Source organism: Drosophila obscura, unplaced genomic scaffold (genome assembly GCF_018151105.1).
Source record: "Drosophila obscura isolate BZ-5 IFL unplaced genomic scaffold, ASM1815110v1 contig_192, whole genome shotgun sequence".
Taxonomy (NCBI): Eukaryota; Metazoa; Arthropoda; class Insecta; order Diptera; family Drosophilidae; genus Drosophila; species Drosophila obscura.
In genome coordinates, this window is record NW_024542781.1 from 1,952,568 (window position 1) to 1,969,097 (window position 16,530).

The window sequence follows — 16,530 nt, forward strand, 5'->3', positions numbered from 1 at the left end:
GTTGGGGTTGGGATTCATTCGCGTTCGTCGGATTGCAAATGTTTTTTCAATTGCATTTCCGTCAGGCCATTGTCTGGGCTATCCACCAGCAATTCATAAAAATTATGAAAAGAGCCAACAAACAGTGGCACTGGCAGCAGTGGCAGTGGCAGCATTTGCAGTGGCAGGAGAAAAACTGCTACCCACCCAGATTGGTCCCCAAGGGCCGACTGGCCGGTGGAGTGGACTAAGCCGCTGTTGGCTTAGACGCCGCCATCTAGCGATGGTCAACCTCATGGTCGTCGTTGTCGCTGTTGACATTGCCGCGGACATTGTCAAGCCGAGCACTTTATTTGCTGCGCGTTTGACATAAACATTTGCCCAGCGGACAACTGAATGGCCAGGGCCTCTGTACGGCTCCTTATAAGAGTGCACGACACGCCGCCACTGCAGGAGCAACCAGAGCCGCCGGTGGAGCCGGCCACCGCGCCACGCCACGCCACCGTCTCTTGTCATCGAATGTTGGCAATTTTTGAAATACGCATTGCAGAATTTATGTTATGCGTACCACAGTCCCCCCCAACCCCAGCTCAGCATTCAGCATCCAGCAGTGACAAAAATATAGAAAAGTCAGACAAACAAACGGCTGCCTCCTTCTGATCGAGGCTGAAGTCCAAGCACGGAAAGTGTCCAAAGACTTTCGCTATGCCAAAGACCAGGAGGAGGTGCAGTATTAGAAAAACAAAAGCAAAAAGCAACAACAACAACAAAAACGTAGTAAATAGTAAAGAAGAGCCTCCTCTGGAGGCCATCTCCGAGGCTTTGTCTAAATTTGGATGGCCATGTCAGTGACAGCATTTGACTTGGCAACTTTTCATGTTCATGTTTGCCCACTCGGCTCGGCGCATGGAGTTCAAAGCATCAGATTCCAGATAATGTTAAACATTTCCTTTCAAATTGTTTTTCCTGGCTACCTGCCATCTGTTGCCGGCCTGCGGTTGGTGCTGCTTCTGCCATTCTTTGCGACTGCCATCTTTGGGCTGGTTTGATAGAAAATCAGTAATAATTATGACAAAAAAAATTATGGCAATGGCAGATGAAGATTGCCTCAAATCTCTCTGGAGAGAGCTGCTGCGTTCCATTGCCCAGGAATTTCTTCAAAAATTATTCGAATCACTAGCAAGACACCAACATAAATACACATGGATGTGATAAAGAGTTACCATTTTCAGTAGCTGTCGATAGGAATCCTTCAAGGCTATTTTGTGAATACTAGAAATCTTTCAAGACATATTTTACTCTGTTGCTAACAGTAGAAGGAAACTACCCACATACTCGAACGTATATAATTTGAAAAACATTCCAAGAAAATGTTTTAAATAATTTTCCAAGCATTTCTCTTACTTGTACACCTCTCCGCTCACCCACTCTTATGGGTGCCATAGAAACCTTCTACTCCACCTCCATTCCACTCCACTCCATTCCACTCCACTCCAAAATGTAGGTGAAATCAAGTTAATGAAGTTGTTTACCTTCAATTCGTAGCCTTCTTTTCCTCGCCCAATTAGTTTGTCACTTTTACTGCAGCTACACTTTGGTCTAAGCGGAGTTCAGTTAAGTTCAGTTCAGTTTAGTTTGCTTTGCTTGGCTTTTGGCTGTTGGCTGGGCTCAGTTCGGTTTCACTTGGCCAATTTCCCATTTCCCATTTCCACCTGGTAAGTGTGGCTCGGTATGGCCTGGCATTCCCATTCGATTGCGGGCGAGCAGAGGGAGGAAGGCTAAACGTTGCTCTTGATTGATTTGTATCAACGTTGATTAGCCCAAAACCAACAATCATGGCCATGGCTTGAGGTTGAGGTTGGCCTTGTTAGGCCAGCCAAACCAAGGCAAAGATGGCAGGCTTGCTGGCAGTCGGACCAACCAACCAACCGACAGAGAGTCAATCAATTGGCATTGACATTGACGGGCAAATTTTGTTTTCCCAAATCAAAAAAAAAAAAAAACAAAAGAAAAGCGAAATGCAAACGAGTATCTTTCTAATACGTTTATTTACCTTTTATAGCATCTGAAGTTTTGTCTCTTGTTACATTTTTTTTCTGTTTCTGTTTCTGTTTCTCTTTCTTATATTCTTGTGTGTGTGTGTGTGTGTTTTGTGTGTGTTCGTTTAGACCTAGCATATATATGAGCATTAAGTTAAGTTAAGTTAAGTATTTAAGTATTAGCAGACAGTCAAACCTCTTAAACGAGCAATTGGCCAGTAGTGGGGGGGCGGGGGCGGGGGGAGTCGTCAGTACGGTGCTCGCTTGAGAGGTTTGAATGGTTCGTTCGCACTACGGACTAAGGAGCTTTTACGAGTCTTAAGCTGATAGTATGTCGACACATTCAGAGTAGTCTTAGCGGTAAGTCTTATAGAGGGGAGGTGGGGGTGGGGAGTACGGGGGTACTGGGACTCCTAAATGATATATGGGCATGGGCATGGGCATATAAGTAAAGTAAGTATAAATATTAAGCTACAGCGGGAGCTTGGGCTTCCTCCCTTCCCTCGATCCAGTTGCCATTTGTCTAGGTTTCATCTTCCAGTTCACAGAGGAGTCCAGCTCAATGTTGCTGCCACATTCGGATGCTGGGGGAAGGGCCTCGCTCTCATCTCGCCTGGCTCTCCGTTCTCCGTTCTTCGTTCTCGTACATCTACTAACTAGATTATGAGCGGTGCTAAGTTTTGAGCTAAGTAGAATTTCATGCTAGTTCTTCCTTCGTTTCATCTTCACGTTTGTTGCGTTGCGGAAAGGCAAATGCTGTATTGCAGTCTTGCCTCTTTGCCGATGTCGGGCGTTCGTTCTCTCTGGGATTCTGGTATTCTGGGATTCGATTGCACACTCACTCCAGCCTCGCCATTTACCGCTTGTGTAACGCGCGCTTCTGCATATTGTCCCAGACAGCGATGACCGTCAGCTGGAGGAGCAGGAACAGTGCCCCGGCAATTATGAAACCTGTACAAGCAAACGGATGAGATGGGTTTGTGTGTGTGTGTGGTGTGTGTTGTGTGTTTGTGTTGGTAATAGAGTTGTAAAATAAGTTGAAGTTGAAATTTACGAGCTTATTTAATTAGCTGGGCACTCAGTCGGCACATTGGAGCCGCAGTCTGCCCAGTCTGGGGCAGCTCGCGGGCTAGATGGCGCGACGGCACGCGATTAGCGCAAATCAATTCGCCACGCTCGGCGATACCTGCCCAGATAGAGCCACAGACCCGAGACCCCAGACCCCAGACCCGAGATCGCCACCGTGCTACGCTCTGCCCAGAGAGTGAACTGGATGGAACTTACCATAACCATTTATGCAAGTGTCCGATTTGGTGGCCAGTTCCAGTTGCAATTTGGCCAGGCCATCGGTGGGCCCTGCGCCGATGCCGTTGCCGTTGCTGCCGCCGCCTGAATCGGCGCCATTGAAGGCGAACTTATCGGTGATTTGTATCGATTGCACCAGCAAAATGTTCTCATCGGTTGCGGCCGGCTGATGACTCACATCACGTTTTTGGCGTTCCGACTTAATGGCCAGCTCCACTGTGAAAAGGTAGCAGGGAATGGAAAGAATGGAAAGAGAGGCAGAAACAAGAAATGAAATATGTTTTCTGGGAGCCAAGAGCTGTGTGCAACCCGACCAGGGATGGAGTGCAACAGCAACCTCAACAGCCACAGCCACAGCGAGTGCCCGCTCTTAGAGTGTTGCTGATGCTGGTGCTGCAATTATCCACTTCCCTTTCAAGATGCGGCAAGGGAAGCTGCAGAAAGGTCACCTCGGTGGCGTTGCAGTGGCAGCCATCCCTGGCACAAGAGAACCGTTTACTTACCGCCATCGGTGCCATTCAGCACTGAGCGCTTGCGCCGACCGTATGATAGAAGACTCTTGAGTTCTCCGTTCTCATCGTTGTCGCAGATAACCGGTTCGCAGCGCGGTATGCAGGGCGTGACCAGGGCGCGGAACTGCACCAGCTCCGAGGAGGGGAACTTGAAGGCGTCGAACTGTGAGAGCAGCACCTTGCGATTGCTGGCCATCTTCTGCATGGCACTCATTATGTACTGGTCCGTGGGACAGCCGTTGGCATCGATCAGCGTGATTTCGGCACTGTCCGTCCCGTCCATGGCCACCAGTTCCCGCACAAATATCTCGTACGGACTGTTCGCGTCCACAATCTCGAAGCGGAGGGCGAGCGGGTCTCCCACCTCGGCAATGCGCTTCATGTCGCTGCCATCACGTGCGGTGATCTTCATGATGACATTCGGGGAATCGACAATGATTTCCTCGCTCAGCGTCGACTCGATCTCGCCGGTTACGCCCAGATCCACATTGTTCACCACCGTCTTGTTGGTCAGATCGTACTGGCAGGAGACGGCCAGTCCCAGATCGGAGGAGGTGACAATCATGTCATGGTGCTGGATGACAATGTCGTTCATATAGCGGCCGTAGGCACTCTGGCGGACGTTGCACTCGAGGTCGTTGTAACGCATCTTCAGATCGAACTCCAGAGAGTTGTTTACGTTCACAGCGCAGGATTTGGGGGCTCCCTTGGCGTAGACCTTGCCGTCGAAGAGCTTGGAGGTGCGAATCTTGGTGATCATTTCGCCAGAGCGGCAATCGATGGACACATTATAGCAGGCAGACTGCTCGTAAGTGGCCGCCTCTTCAATGCTCAGATAGGGCTCCGAGAGATCCGTCAGGGTGGCGCGACTGTGGTGCGAGAGGCGGCAGACATGCTCACCGGTCTCGTTGTAGTCGTAGGAGTGGCATCGGAACGGGGCGGTGAGGCAGAGGTCGCGACAGTCGTCGATGCTCTGCACATTCTGATGCACCGAGTCGACCGTCTTCAGAATGCGACCCGAGATCCGCTTGAACTCACACAGCTTGCTGGGCTCCTCCGCGCAGTTGTTCTCCAGATAGTCGGCGCCATCGTAGGCCGCGATGTTCGCCTCGTCCGACAGCGTAATGCGATCCATGTCCGAGAGCTCGCACAGGCCAGAGTGCGCATAATAGTTGGCCGATCTTCACAAGAGTCGCAAGCAACCAGTAAGAGGCAAGGTGCAAGAGGCAAGAGGCAGATGCAGAGTTGGATAGTTGGATAGTTGAAGAGGGATACAAGAGAGTGGCACAAGAGGGTGGCAGATGAATGAGTTGGGTGGGTACGCTGCTCGTTGTAACGGGATTCCAGCACTTACCGACAGGTGAACTCCGTCTCGCCCAGGCACAGCTCGATGCAGTCGCGCCTCGTGGCCACGCTCTGGCTGGCCTTGGCTCGCTCCGGCAACCGGTAGCCCTGTACGCGATCAATGCACCAGGCCTTCGAGCAGGGTCGCACTCCGAAGCAGGATTTCTGTGCGTATACGGTAAAAACGGGATACTGGGAGCGCGAAAGTGAACCTATGCCACGATTGTGGGGGGTGTGGAGATGGGAGATGGGGGAGGAGTGGAGTTCACATTTATTATAGAACATTTAACATACAAGCTTTAAGCAGTAGATCGTGGTGCAGATTGTAGCCCACTCGCTGGCTGTTGGTACTCACCTGGCAACTGATCGGCTGTGCTGCGGAACATGACACACAGGCCCGTCTCATAATTAACCGAGCTGCAAGATTCATTGGCCTGGCAGGCCTCCAGGCAGTCGGTCAGCATGAGGGTGCCGGGCAGCGTTTCCAATTGCCTCGATGGCGCCGATAGCACGTACCTATAGACCATTCGAGATGGAATGGAATGGAATGGGATGGGATGGTATCGGGGATTAGGCGGAAAGTAACGCACATAAATTCATGGATACCCGTTCGGGAGCAACAGGTTTCTCTCCCTCTCTCTCTCTTTCAAGTCCCCCCTCGAGTGGGTGGCTTGAAGTGTTTTTTAAATAATATTATAAATTGAATTGAATCTTCCCCTATGGGTAGAATCTCTTGCCGAGAATCCAATTGCCAGATGCTTGAATTATGTATTCAGATCACGGCTCGCTCGGCTTGCCACGAGCAATACCAAACGGGAACGACATTTTCAAGTTGTTGCATTCTTCGGATATTCTTTGGACATTCTTTGGGTTGGAAATTACACTAGACTCTTTTCTTCTGTGGCTCAAAAGTTATGAGTTCTTTTTTCAGATTTAAAACCAATTAAAGAAAATAATTTATTTGCCTGTAAATTGGCTTTAAATGTGGGCTACCAGGTGTAGAAATAATTCAAAGCTTTTACAAACCTTTTATCTTGTTAGTTGGATAACATTTTGAAGGAATTTTGTAGCCATGCGTTGCTTTTTTTTACGATGTGTTAACAGGGAACGACACTGCCATCCCATGCTATAAGTCTCGCCTAATTTATGCCCCCCTCGATGGCTGGCTGGATGCTATTTTGCTTGGTCTCTGCTCCCCTTGGGCAACTAATTGCACGGAATTAAGATTTATGGCCCTGCCCTGGTGACACTTACCCTGTTATAAGCTCGAAGCCAATCATATCCGGCTCGCAGTCCTCATCGATCAGGCCCGAGCCGCCTGAAGGTGTTGCGGTTGGGGTCTGGTTGGCAATATCATCGGCTTTGGTCTCCACATTGGCAGGTGATGCCGCTACCGATGCCAATGCCGATGCTGATGCTGATTCTGATGCCGCTGCCGATGGGGTTCCAGGTGGCGATGCGACAATCGCTTCCGCTGGTTCGTCGGATTGCAGCGTCAACGGTTTTGGTAGCTCGCTTCCGTTCAATGTTGCAGCTCCCGCTGTGGCTGTGGCTGTAGCTGTGGCTGTGGCTGTGGCTCCCACTGCTGCTGCTGTTGCTGCTGAGAGTGCCCCTGCTGCTGGTATTGGTGTGGCATTGTTGCGCGGAAATGTCTTCAACGGTTTCACCGGCCGCTTGGGCAGAAGCTTGCGTGCTGCCACCGAGCTGTCCACCAGCAGCATTAAGGCAACCAACACCAGGCAACATGTCGTCTTGGTCGTTGTCTTCATCATCATGCTGCTGACTCGTTTCTTTGTCATTGACCGTAGCTGTAGTTGCATTGCTGTTCTTGCCACTGCAGCAAGTTTTGCTTTTGCTTCTGCTTCTGCTTCTGCGTCTGCGTCTCCTCCTGCTTCTACTCTGCGCGTTGCTGTTGAGGGGGAACAAAAAAAAAATGGTGTTTTGGTAGCTTGGTTTTTAATTAGCATTTCAGACTGTGCCCCAGCACTGGCTGGTTTCCCACTCTCATGCTTATCTCATGATTAATAGCGCCAGCAGTTACAGTTAAGCTTTAATAATGGGTTTAATGTTGGCCCAGCAGCAGCAGCGCCACCAGCCATCAGCCACTATCTTACGGCAATTGCAACTGCAACTTGTGCTATTGCTACTGTGTAAGTGGCCGCTTGCAACGCCCACCATCACGAAATGCTGCCTTTGATTAATTGCAATGAAACAGATGCAAAATCAATTTAGTTGATGATCCCCCGATGCCAGGGCTGGTATCGGCTTCTGTGGGTCTCGCTTTGGACTCTGCCAGTGGCCAGTGGCCATTGGCCAGTGGCTGTGGCACGCACGGGCCCAGGAATTAAAATAATGCCACTTAGCCAAACGCACGCACAGGAAGCCGAAAGATACTGCGAGTATAACCAGCAGCTGAAGATGAGGTGGTTTCAGCCCAAGACCCAACTTAAACCCAAAGCTGTAAGCCGAAATGGTCAAGAGGAATTCTGATTGGGGGCCCCCTGATCACAATGCGATCGATACGAACAGAATAGAACAGAATAGAACACAACTCTTGGATGCTGGATGCTGGATGGGGATGCTATGCTATGCTGGTAGTTGGATCGTTAGTGGCTTTTGCGGTTCTTTCTCTTCGGCGGCATAGAAAATGCATTACGAGTAATATGCGTTAAATCACAGAGCTCCACTCAGCTCAGCTCAGAGTTCTCTTCTGTTCTCTCTGATCTGTGTGGAGCGTGGAGGTTTCCACATGCTCGGATTGATTTCCGGACTAATCGAATTCGACTGCAGATCGCGGACTCTCATCTCAGCTCTCGAGTCTCGGCCAGCTGCTCTCGGGAGTGCTGCAGCACCTCATAATCAGCGATTATGCAATTGCCTGGCTGCAAATCAATTTCCATGGTCTCTGGTCAATGACATGGCCTGGCCAGGGCAATGGAATGAGCCGCATTGAAGCGTGCCTGAGAGTCTGCAGGAATTCCTTGAATGGGAAAAACATTCTAATTACTCGACTCTTCGACTTCCACTACAACTGGCAGCCACAAGTGCACAGCCACAGTGGAGTAGCTGCAACGGAGCCTCAAATGCTGTATTGGCCTTGTTGCTACGCTGTTTGCTGCCTGTTGTTTGCCCCACTCAAATCACAATTTAATGTTGTGGGTCAGTTGCCTTAGTGGGGCAATAAACTAATCCTAATCCCCGCCGCAGTAGTAGCAGTAGCAGCCGCCAGCCAGTTGCGGCCACTCTCAGCCATGGACATGGACATAAATTTCCATTTGGCAGTCGGTGCTGCTGCTGCTGTTGCTGCTGCTCCTGCTGCTCCTACTCGGACTCCAGCATCGACTTGGACCGACTGCGACTGGCCGTGGCAGGCATTTCAATTCGAATTGAATGGAGATTTATATATGCATGCTAGTATCGGGATTTTTGTTCATTTATCAGGCTGAGTCGCGGCGGCGGGGGGCGCCAGTTTAGCAACCCGTTTCCCTCTATTTTAGCATATTTACAGCCAAATTTGACAGTTTGTTTGGCTTCTCTTTATGGACTGAAGTGTTTTGATGTGGCTGGGGAGGGGAGGAGAGTGGGTCGGGGAAAAACGCTGCTTAATTATTGATCCGATAGACAGAGAGAGGGAGAGAGAATTGAATGGACTAAAGTCTCTAGGAGCCTCTAAGTGTGGCTTTCCAACACCGGGATCTGGTCCAATATTCGGGCTAATCCCACTGAGGAGTGCGGTCCGTCTGTCAGGGTGCCAATAAAACACTTTTATGACACCGATTCGGCACAGAAACGAAACGTGTTATTTTCCTTAATTAAAATGCTGATCAACGGTAGTGTTCGTAGTGTTTCAGAATGAACAGGCAGAACTCTTGCACTTTCCGCTGTTCGAAGCTGTTGGCTGGTTGCTGTTGGCTGCTGGCTGGATGTGGGCTCTCGGAAAAGTGTGCCAGGGAAATGCCAGTCGAATGACATAACTGCCAACCGCAAGCTTATCTCAATTGAAGCGCACCTCAATGTAACTGTAAGGCATGTGTGTGGAAGCCACAGATGGAGGCAACCACACCACACAACACCACACCACTCGAGTGGACTGCCAGCCAAGCAACCAAGCAAGATACAACAACCAGCCTGGCGACTACGAATACCCATACCCATACCCATAACCGAGCAGGCTATCTTCATTTCATGGCTGGCAATTTGAAAACTGCACCCGCTGGCCACTGGCACAAGGCAGAAGGCAGAAGGAGTCGACATCGACTGGATGCCTGGCTGCTTGGTTGCCTTGCTGCCTGGTTGCCTGGCTGCTTGGTTGCATGGAATAGCACACGGCCGGCCACAATGTGGGTCACCTCGGAGTTATTTCTATAGAAATACTTTTTTGTTGTCCGCGAAAAATTTCTCAAAGTTAGCGACAAATCTTCAATTAATGGCCAGTGAAATTTCTCAAATATCAAAAGATCTGGCGTGGAGTGGAGTGGCGTGGCGTGGCATGGCCTGGCCCACAAACTTGTTTCCATTTGATGCGGTATATCAAAAGACATCTCAACTGGAAGAATGAGGGAAAATCTACACCAAAAACTTTTCATTTCATGGCCCCAGACACAGACGCAGAAGCAGAAGCAGACCCAGACCCAGACCTAACGGCAAATTAACCGCAGCAATTTGAAAGCCGTTCGAAAACCTAATCTATGCACCCAATCCATAAACACACTCATGTATAAATAAAATATATACCCACAAAAACAACAAAAACAACAAAAAAGAGAGTAAACTCCGGGGAGAACATGATCTTGTGGCTCACGCTTCGCCCGAACATGCCACCGAAATCAACGAAGAAGAGCAGCTCTAACTGTGAAATCATTTCATCCAGATCATGAAAAGTCAACATGGATCAGGCATATTAATGAGCTGCTCTGTGGCATGGTGGAGTGCAGCTTAGGGTATCGTTTAACCGGGGGCTCATGGCGTAATAGGCAAATCAGTTTGGGGGCACGTAGACCCGAGATTTGTCAGTCAGAAATGTGACTGCATGGCTCAAACCGCAGCCTGGGACATTTCGATTCTAATGTCAATGGGGAAGTCTTTAAAGAAAAGGCAGCGAAAGTTTTACATGGTTTGACATTCAAGTCTTGAGCTCTGAGGCCCCAACTAATTGCCATTAAATTGTCGCATCGAACCGTTGCCTGACCCAAATCACACTGGCCACCAGGATCCCGATCCCAAGTGGGTAAATGAACAGCAAGAAAAAAAAAAATAAAATAAAAAAGAAGCAGAAGGAAAAAGAAGAGTTGCAAAAGGAGAAGTTGAAGTTGAAGTCGAGCTGAGAAGAACCACTCAAAAGACTTGACCAGGCAAAAGTTAATTGCCTGCAGAATTCTGCACATTTGGGAGTTGACGAGTTCTCTGCTCTCCTGCACGCTTCCGGCACGGCTTCATAGCACAAATGCCATCTTCTCGGGGTTTATCTTGGAAACTGGAAACTAATGTGACATCTTTTCAGGCTGTTTGCTGCCTTGCAGTTGAATGTTGGATGTTGGATGCTGGATGTTCGCTCTACGCTGTTGGCGAACCAAACAGAACTGACATTCACCCAGAGCTTTCTCTAATGATCCATTGACCATTTTCGTTTAATTGATGGACATGTGGACATCCTGTTTGGCTGACAATTGACACCTTGTCGGGCTTGCTCGACCTCGACCATTGAATGCCAGTCGAAGTATTCGGCAAAGCGCGTATTTGCAACAGTTCTTCAAACACTTTTTGGTTTACCTTTGATTCAATATATCGAAAGCACTTGTATGCGTTAAGGAAACGTTTCAGTAATTCACTTGAATGCTGGCAGGACACGCACGAATGGGTTGATTAATTGTTATTTAATTCCTTTCCTCCCGTCTGGTATTTTGTTTGATTTAAACGTGTTGTTTGTTTGTTCGTGGCACCGAAATAATTTATCGAAACTTTGGAACCGTCGAACCGCTCGAGCGCTCGCCGTCTGCACTGTCGAAAGTGGAGCGCCTAACTGCCTAGCATATGTTTCGGGTAAACGTTCTTATGTGACTTCGACTCCGTCTCCAAGTCCAAGTCCGACTCCGTCTCCGTCTCCGACAGATGCTGGGGGGAAATGGAGAATCGATTCGAATGGCTCTCAGAGTTCGTTAGCTTCTATGACTTCAGCGTTTTGCGTTTGCCACTGCGACTGCGACTGCCAGTTCGAGCACCTTGACACTGAATGCTGGCTGCGAAGGCCGCGGAAAACGTTTTCAAGCTGGGAAGCCAAGCCACCAAGCCACCAAGCCACCAAGCCACCAAGTCAGAGCCAGCTCCAAAGCGAGAGCCAAAGTCGATGTTGGCGTTGGCGTCGACGGAAGCAGAAGCGGCAGTGGCAGCATCGACTAACTAATGTTGTCTCTGCCTCTGCCACGGCCACTGCCACGGCTGCTCTGTGCCTCTCTTTGGCCATGTAAACCGGTAAAAGACAGACGGCTAATGCCGAGCCTCTCTTAGCCAGCTCTCTTGTGTCGACCATTCTCTTTGCTGACTACTTTCTTCAGCAGAAGCTTTTCTCGCAGCGCTGGAAGAGGCCTCAGTCGAGGGCCTGGGACTGGCTATGGCTATGGCTCTGGCTCTGACTCTGCGTCTGAGTCTGGGCCCTCTGTGATTCTTGTTCTTGTCGGAAGTAATAAAATGCAATTATAACAGTGGAGGCAAATGATTTTCTAATGCGATTGCCTGACACGCAGCTTCAACATTGAATTGCACTGAATAATGCCAAATTGAAGTCTCACAGCAGGTTATGCTGGTGGAAGAGCTAAAAGCAGAGGCAAACGCGAAGGCAGAGTTCATTTGCAGCTGCAGGTGCTTCGATCATTCAAGAAGAGAGCCCATCAAAAGAGGGGGAGACCCACGAGCGGTGCTTTTACGAGAAGCGGGAGAGAGGAGAGATGAGTGCTGGCTAGAACCTTGCAGCTTTCTAATGATCAAAGTCGTAACTACCAGAAGAACTACGCGTACTGGTGCGAGTATCTCTGCACGATGAGCATTACCTCAGCCTCAGCGCACGCCTAATTAAGTGCGCGATAACAATCGAAGCAGAGAGGAGGCTTCAACGGGCTTCGAGCTGTAGGGAATGGGGTCACTGATTGTGGGCATGGGCACAGCCACGAGTACTCTTCGTGTATCAAGGCAGCCCACTTTGATACGAGCATTTATGCAACCGCTCTTCATCTTTCAGCAGTTGCGCCACAAAGAAAGCAGGGGCTCGGTGTCGGTGCCGGTGCCGGGGTCTGACTCGAATTTGTCCGTCACATAATGCAATTAAATACTGCCGCGCCATCATCGAAAGCACAGCGAACTGCACTCGTCGCACTTTTCCCCATTTTCCCCCCATTTTCACGCAGTTCAGTTCCGTTGGAGCTTCCACTGCATTCGATTACGACAGTTGCGATGATGTGGATGATGGTTCGAATTCGACTCCGATTCTCTGGCGATTTAAAATCGAATGGGATGGGATGGAGAGGGACTTTTGTCGCTTTGTGGCCATAATTGACGCCCCTCCGCGTTCGATTAACGCCTCTGAGGCTGAGGCTGGGACTCGTACTCGTACAATTTATTCCAACAATGAGCAGCGGCAATCAATCTGATAAGGAAATTATATAAATTGTGTCTCTCGGAAAAGCTTTGGGAATAGGAATAGAAATAGGAAGTCTGCAATCGCCATCCGCTCGGACTCGGATTTCGATTTGGATTCGGGCTTTGCCCTAGCTCTAGACTTGAATTGGCGTGTGAATGAAAAGTGCCCCGACCTCCACGGTTCTGCTGATGGCCAGGGATCGATTTGGCCACGAAATACCATTCTGTACCATTCCGAAGAGAGAACTCCAAGAACTCCAAGAACTCTTAACTGAACTCTTCTGCTCCGCTTCTGATTGAGTAATTGCAGCTGGCAGAGTTTTGCTGTAATTGCTATCGCCTGCCGCGATCGCTGCCAAAATTATGAAGTCCGACCCGCTCCCGACTTCCCAGGAATTAATTCGGCTTTAATCTCTGCCCAAAAGTTGTCGGGCAGAGTTAACATTTACAGTTTCCCTCTGCTGGCCGAGGTGTGGAGTTTGTTGGCCTCTTACCAAGGCCAGTGCCACACGGCGGATGGCTTAGAGATATATCAAACACTCGACCGTTAGGAGGAAGTCCCCGGCACCTGAATCGTTCGATTGGGGCCGTGTTCTGAGTTCTGTGTTCTGCTTTCTGTGTCACTTCGATATTCAAATATTTGTTTGCGTTCTAGATCCGAGCCAGAGGCAGAGGCAGAGGCCGAGGCGAAAACTGGGCCAAACAGCGCCGAAAGTGAAGACAGCCCCGGGGGTCGGTGGTTCGTTTGCAGAGCAAACAGATGCTGTCGCTCCACTCCCCGCCCAATCGAGTGACATGCAGATTTCCTTTCGATTTTCGCACATTCTCCCAGCAGCAGCAGCAGCTGCTGCTCTGCTTGTCTGCTGCTCTGCTTGTCTGCTGCTCTGCTGATTGCCGCGTGGGCCAGTCCCAGTGCCAGTCCCAGTGGCATTCCCATTCCGATTCCCAAGTGGAAGACGGTGACATGGCCTAGGTCGAGGCAGGAGCAGGAGCTGTTGCTGGTCGCGAGGGTGAGCAGCGATCGCTGTTTATGTTTCCGGCAATCAATCGACAGAAATTCGCTTTTGCAGCTCGCTTATTCGTCTCTTTCTTCAATTGTTTGCAAATTGATCGGTTCCCCCTCTGCAGCTGCTCCTCCTCCTCGGCGAATCCATTTGGAGTTTGCTCATTAGAAGTGGAGCGACACTCCCCGTCCCCGTCGCTCCTCCTAGCGGACTCCGACATGGCACTCAGAGATTCGTTTACTTTCACTGGGAATGCAGTGCGAGAATTTCGGGGAAAGGATTGCGATGGCCCGCAGAGATACAAATGTGCGTCATCAATCTGCACTCTCATCCTCTGCCAGGGAGAAGTTTCTCCATTTCGGAGAGTGCAGAGCGGAGAGTGGAGGGGAATCTCCGACACCCATCGACCCCTAATTGGCGATACGCATCGCACGCATAATGAAAGTGGCCATCAAAGGCGCCAGCTGCAGTCCGTCACTCGATGACCCGAATCCGAATCCGAATCGGAGTCCGAATCCGAAGAAGAGGAACGAAAGACTCAAGCGACGAACTTGATGACTCTGATTCCGATTCGTACTTCGAGTCGAGTATGGTAACGACCTTTCCTTTCCCTTCCTTTCCCTTCCCTTCCACTCTTCTAATTTCACCGCATTTGATCTGTTTTGTTTCACTTTTCAATGGTTCTCCCTGCTCCTCTTCGTGCCCCCTTCATGCCCTTTGGGTCTTTCTAATTGCAGCTTTCTATGCAGAAAGAAAAACTCATTCTATCAGAATTTTCACTCTTAATAAGTGTCTCGTTTGGTCTGGTCTGGTCTGTGCCACTGACTGACTGACTGTCAACGCCTTCGTCTTGTTGTTCGTCTTGGTCTTAGCTGTGGTCTTGCCCCGGAGTGGCATGGTGTGGCGTTGCTTGGTCTGGTCTGTGGCATAAAACTGTCAACGAGCGTTTAACCCAGTTAACGCCCTTAGCCGGCGACAACGTTGCAGCCTCGTACTTGGACTGAAGCAGAGTCGGAGTCGCCGTCAGAATCGGCACCGGCATCGGAGTTGTACTTGGACTTGGACTACACTCGACTCCAAGTTTGGATCCATTCGACACGAGACCCGGCACACAAAAACGAGCAAGGTGTAAAAACAACAAGTGGAATGGGCTGTGGCAGTGGCGGGGGAGGCTGCTGCCACTGCCACAGATAAGAAAAGCCACAGACCAATGTGGCAGTGGAGCGGCGAAGGTTGATGTTGAGTGATGGCTCCACCTCGCTGAGGTGCGAGTGGCGAGGGGCGGTGGGCGGTGCGGAGGTGTTGATTGCGGCCAGCGGATATTGGCGCACCTCGGAGGATGGGATGGGGGAGTGGAAGTGGCAGAGTCAGTGGGGATGGAAGATTGACCGATGTCTGGCTCTGGCTCTGACTCTGGCTTTGGTTTTGGCTCTGGCTTTGGCTCCTACTCAGGGTCTTTCTTGTTCTTCGACCGACTCTGAGTCCGATCGGTGGCTCGGAGTGCACACAGGAATTCTGAGCACGGTGAAAGTTGCCAGCTCCATCTTCAGCTTCTCCTCCCCATCAACCTCCCCCTCCCCATCTCCATCTGCATCCAAAGACACGACAACGGCAGCGACTTGTTGAAATTCTGGTCCCAATAATGACACTTAAGCGATGCAGTTTTTTCGTAATATGAATTTTCCTGTTTGAAGCCGTTGCCGTTGGTCGCAGCTCCAGCTGCAGCTCCCCACCCGCCGCTCCCTGTTTCACTCTTCACCTGAAGGCCCGCGTCTCGCCATCAATTACAGCCGCGAAAGGAGCGACGAAGCGGTGGAGCGGTGGGTCGGTGGAGCTGCGGAGCCACCACCTGAGCTGCAACTCAATCACCGACCAACATCCAACAGCCAACAGCCATCGGCAGCTTCTGCTTCTAATTGCTGGCGTTTTTGCTCCTGCTTTGCCTCTGTCGGAGTTGGATTTGGACTTGGTGGAGGAGGAGAGGGAGGATTGGAGGCGGCAGGAGGATCAGGAGCATCCACCATGTGAGTTATGGACACGTATACGTATAGGTGCCATCTACTCGATTGTTGCATCCATATTCAGAGGGATTGGAAAGCTCCTCTCCTTCTTTCTCCTTCTTTGGCTGCCTGGGAGAGTTTCCCAAGTGTCCACCTTCCATCTACCAATGGACCAATCGACCAATGGACCGATCGCTACGCAAATTGACGGTTTCATATTCCCATCATCAATTGCTCACATTCCCGACTGCCGACTGCCGAGTGCCTGACACATGGAAGCGGGCAACGGTGATGCAATCTCCATGCATCCATGCCGCCGATGCTTCCACTTTTAATTTACAATCCCAGAGTCTGCGATTAGCGACGACGTCGCAGAAAGTTATGGAGATGGGAACAGGGGATGGGGGCTCCTCTATTCTCTCAATATTTGCTCTGGGCGTTGGCACACCAGATTGCCAAGTGGCCAGCTCTCGAGGCTTCCTTTGCCGGAGCCCAAAATGCAGTTGTCTTCTTCGGTTATGTCTCTGCAAATGAAGGGGTGTGCCGGGTCTGCATCCACACGTAGATGTGGAGGAGGAGCAGTAGCTGGGGAGCCAGCACGAGGCGTGCGACATGCAACACAAACCAATCAAGGCAACTGTCAATGGAGGCAACACCTGTTCTGCTTCCCCTTCCCTTCCCTTCCCTTCTCTGGTTCCATCTTCCACCTGCCTCGGCG

The 16,530-nt window shown here is 50.3% G+C and overlaps 1 protein-coding gene across 1 annotated transcript; it reads right to left on the reverse strand.

The window, feature by feature from the left end:
- Window positions 1–2,008: 2,008 nt before the first annotated feature.
- LOC111067709 lies at window positions 2,009–11,397 on the reverse strand. The gene is made up of 7 exons (XM_022356975.2): window positions 10,949–11,397; window positions 6,434–7,088; window positions 5,535–5,695; window positions 5,190–5,391; window positions 3,827–5,016; window positions 3,303–3,539; window positions 2,009–2,969 (listed from the first exon to the last, which is right to left on the reverse strand). The coding sequence occupies exons 2-7, from the start codon at window positions 6,997–6,999 to the stop codon at window positions 2,875–2,877; spliced, it is 2,451 nt and encodes an 816-aa protein (XP_022212667.2). The 5' UTR covers window positions 7,000–7,088; window positions 10,949–11,397; the 3' UTR covers window positions 2,009–2,874.
- Between the last annotated feature and the right edge of the window lie 5,133 nt (window positions 11,398–16,530).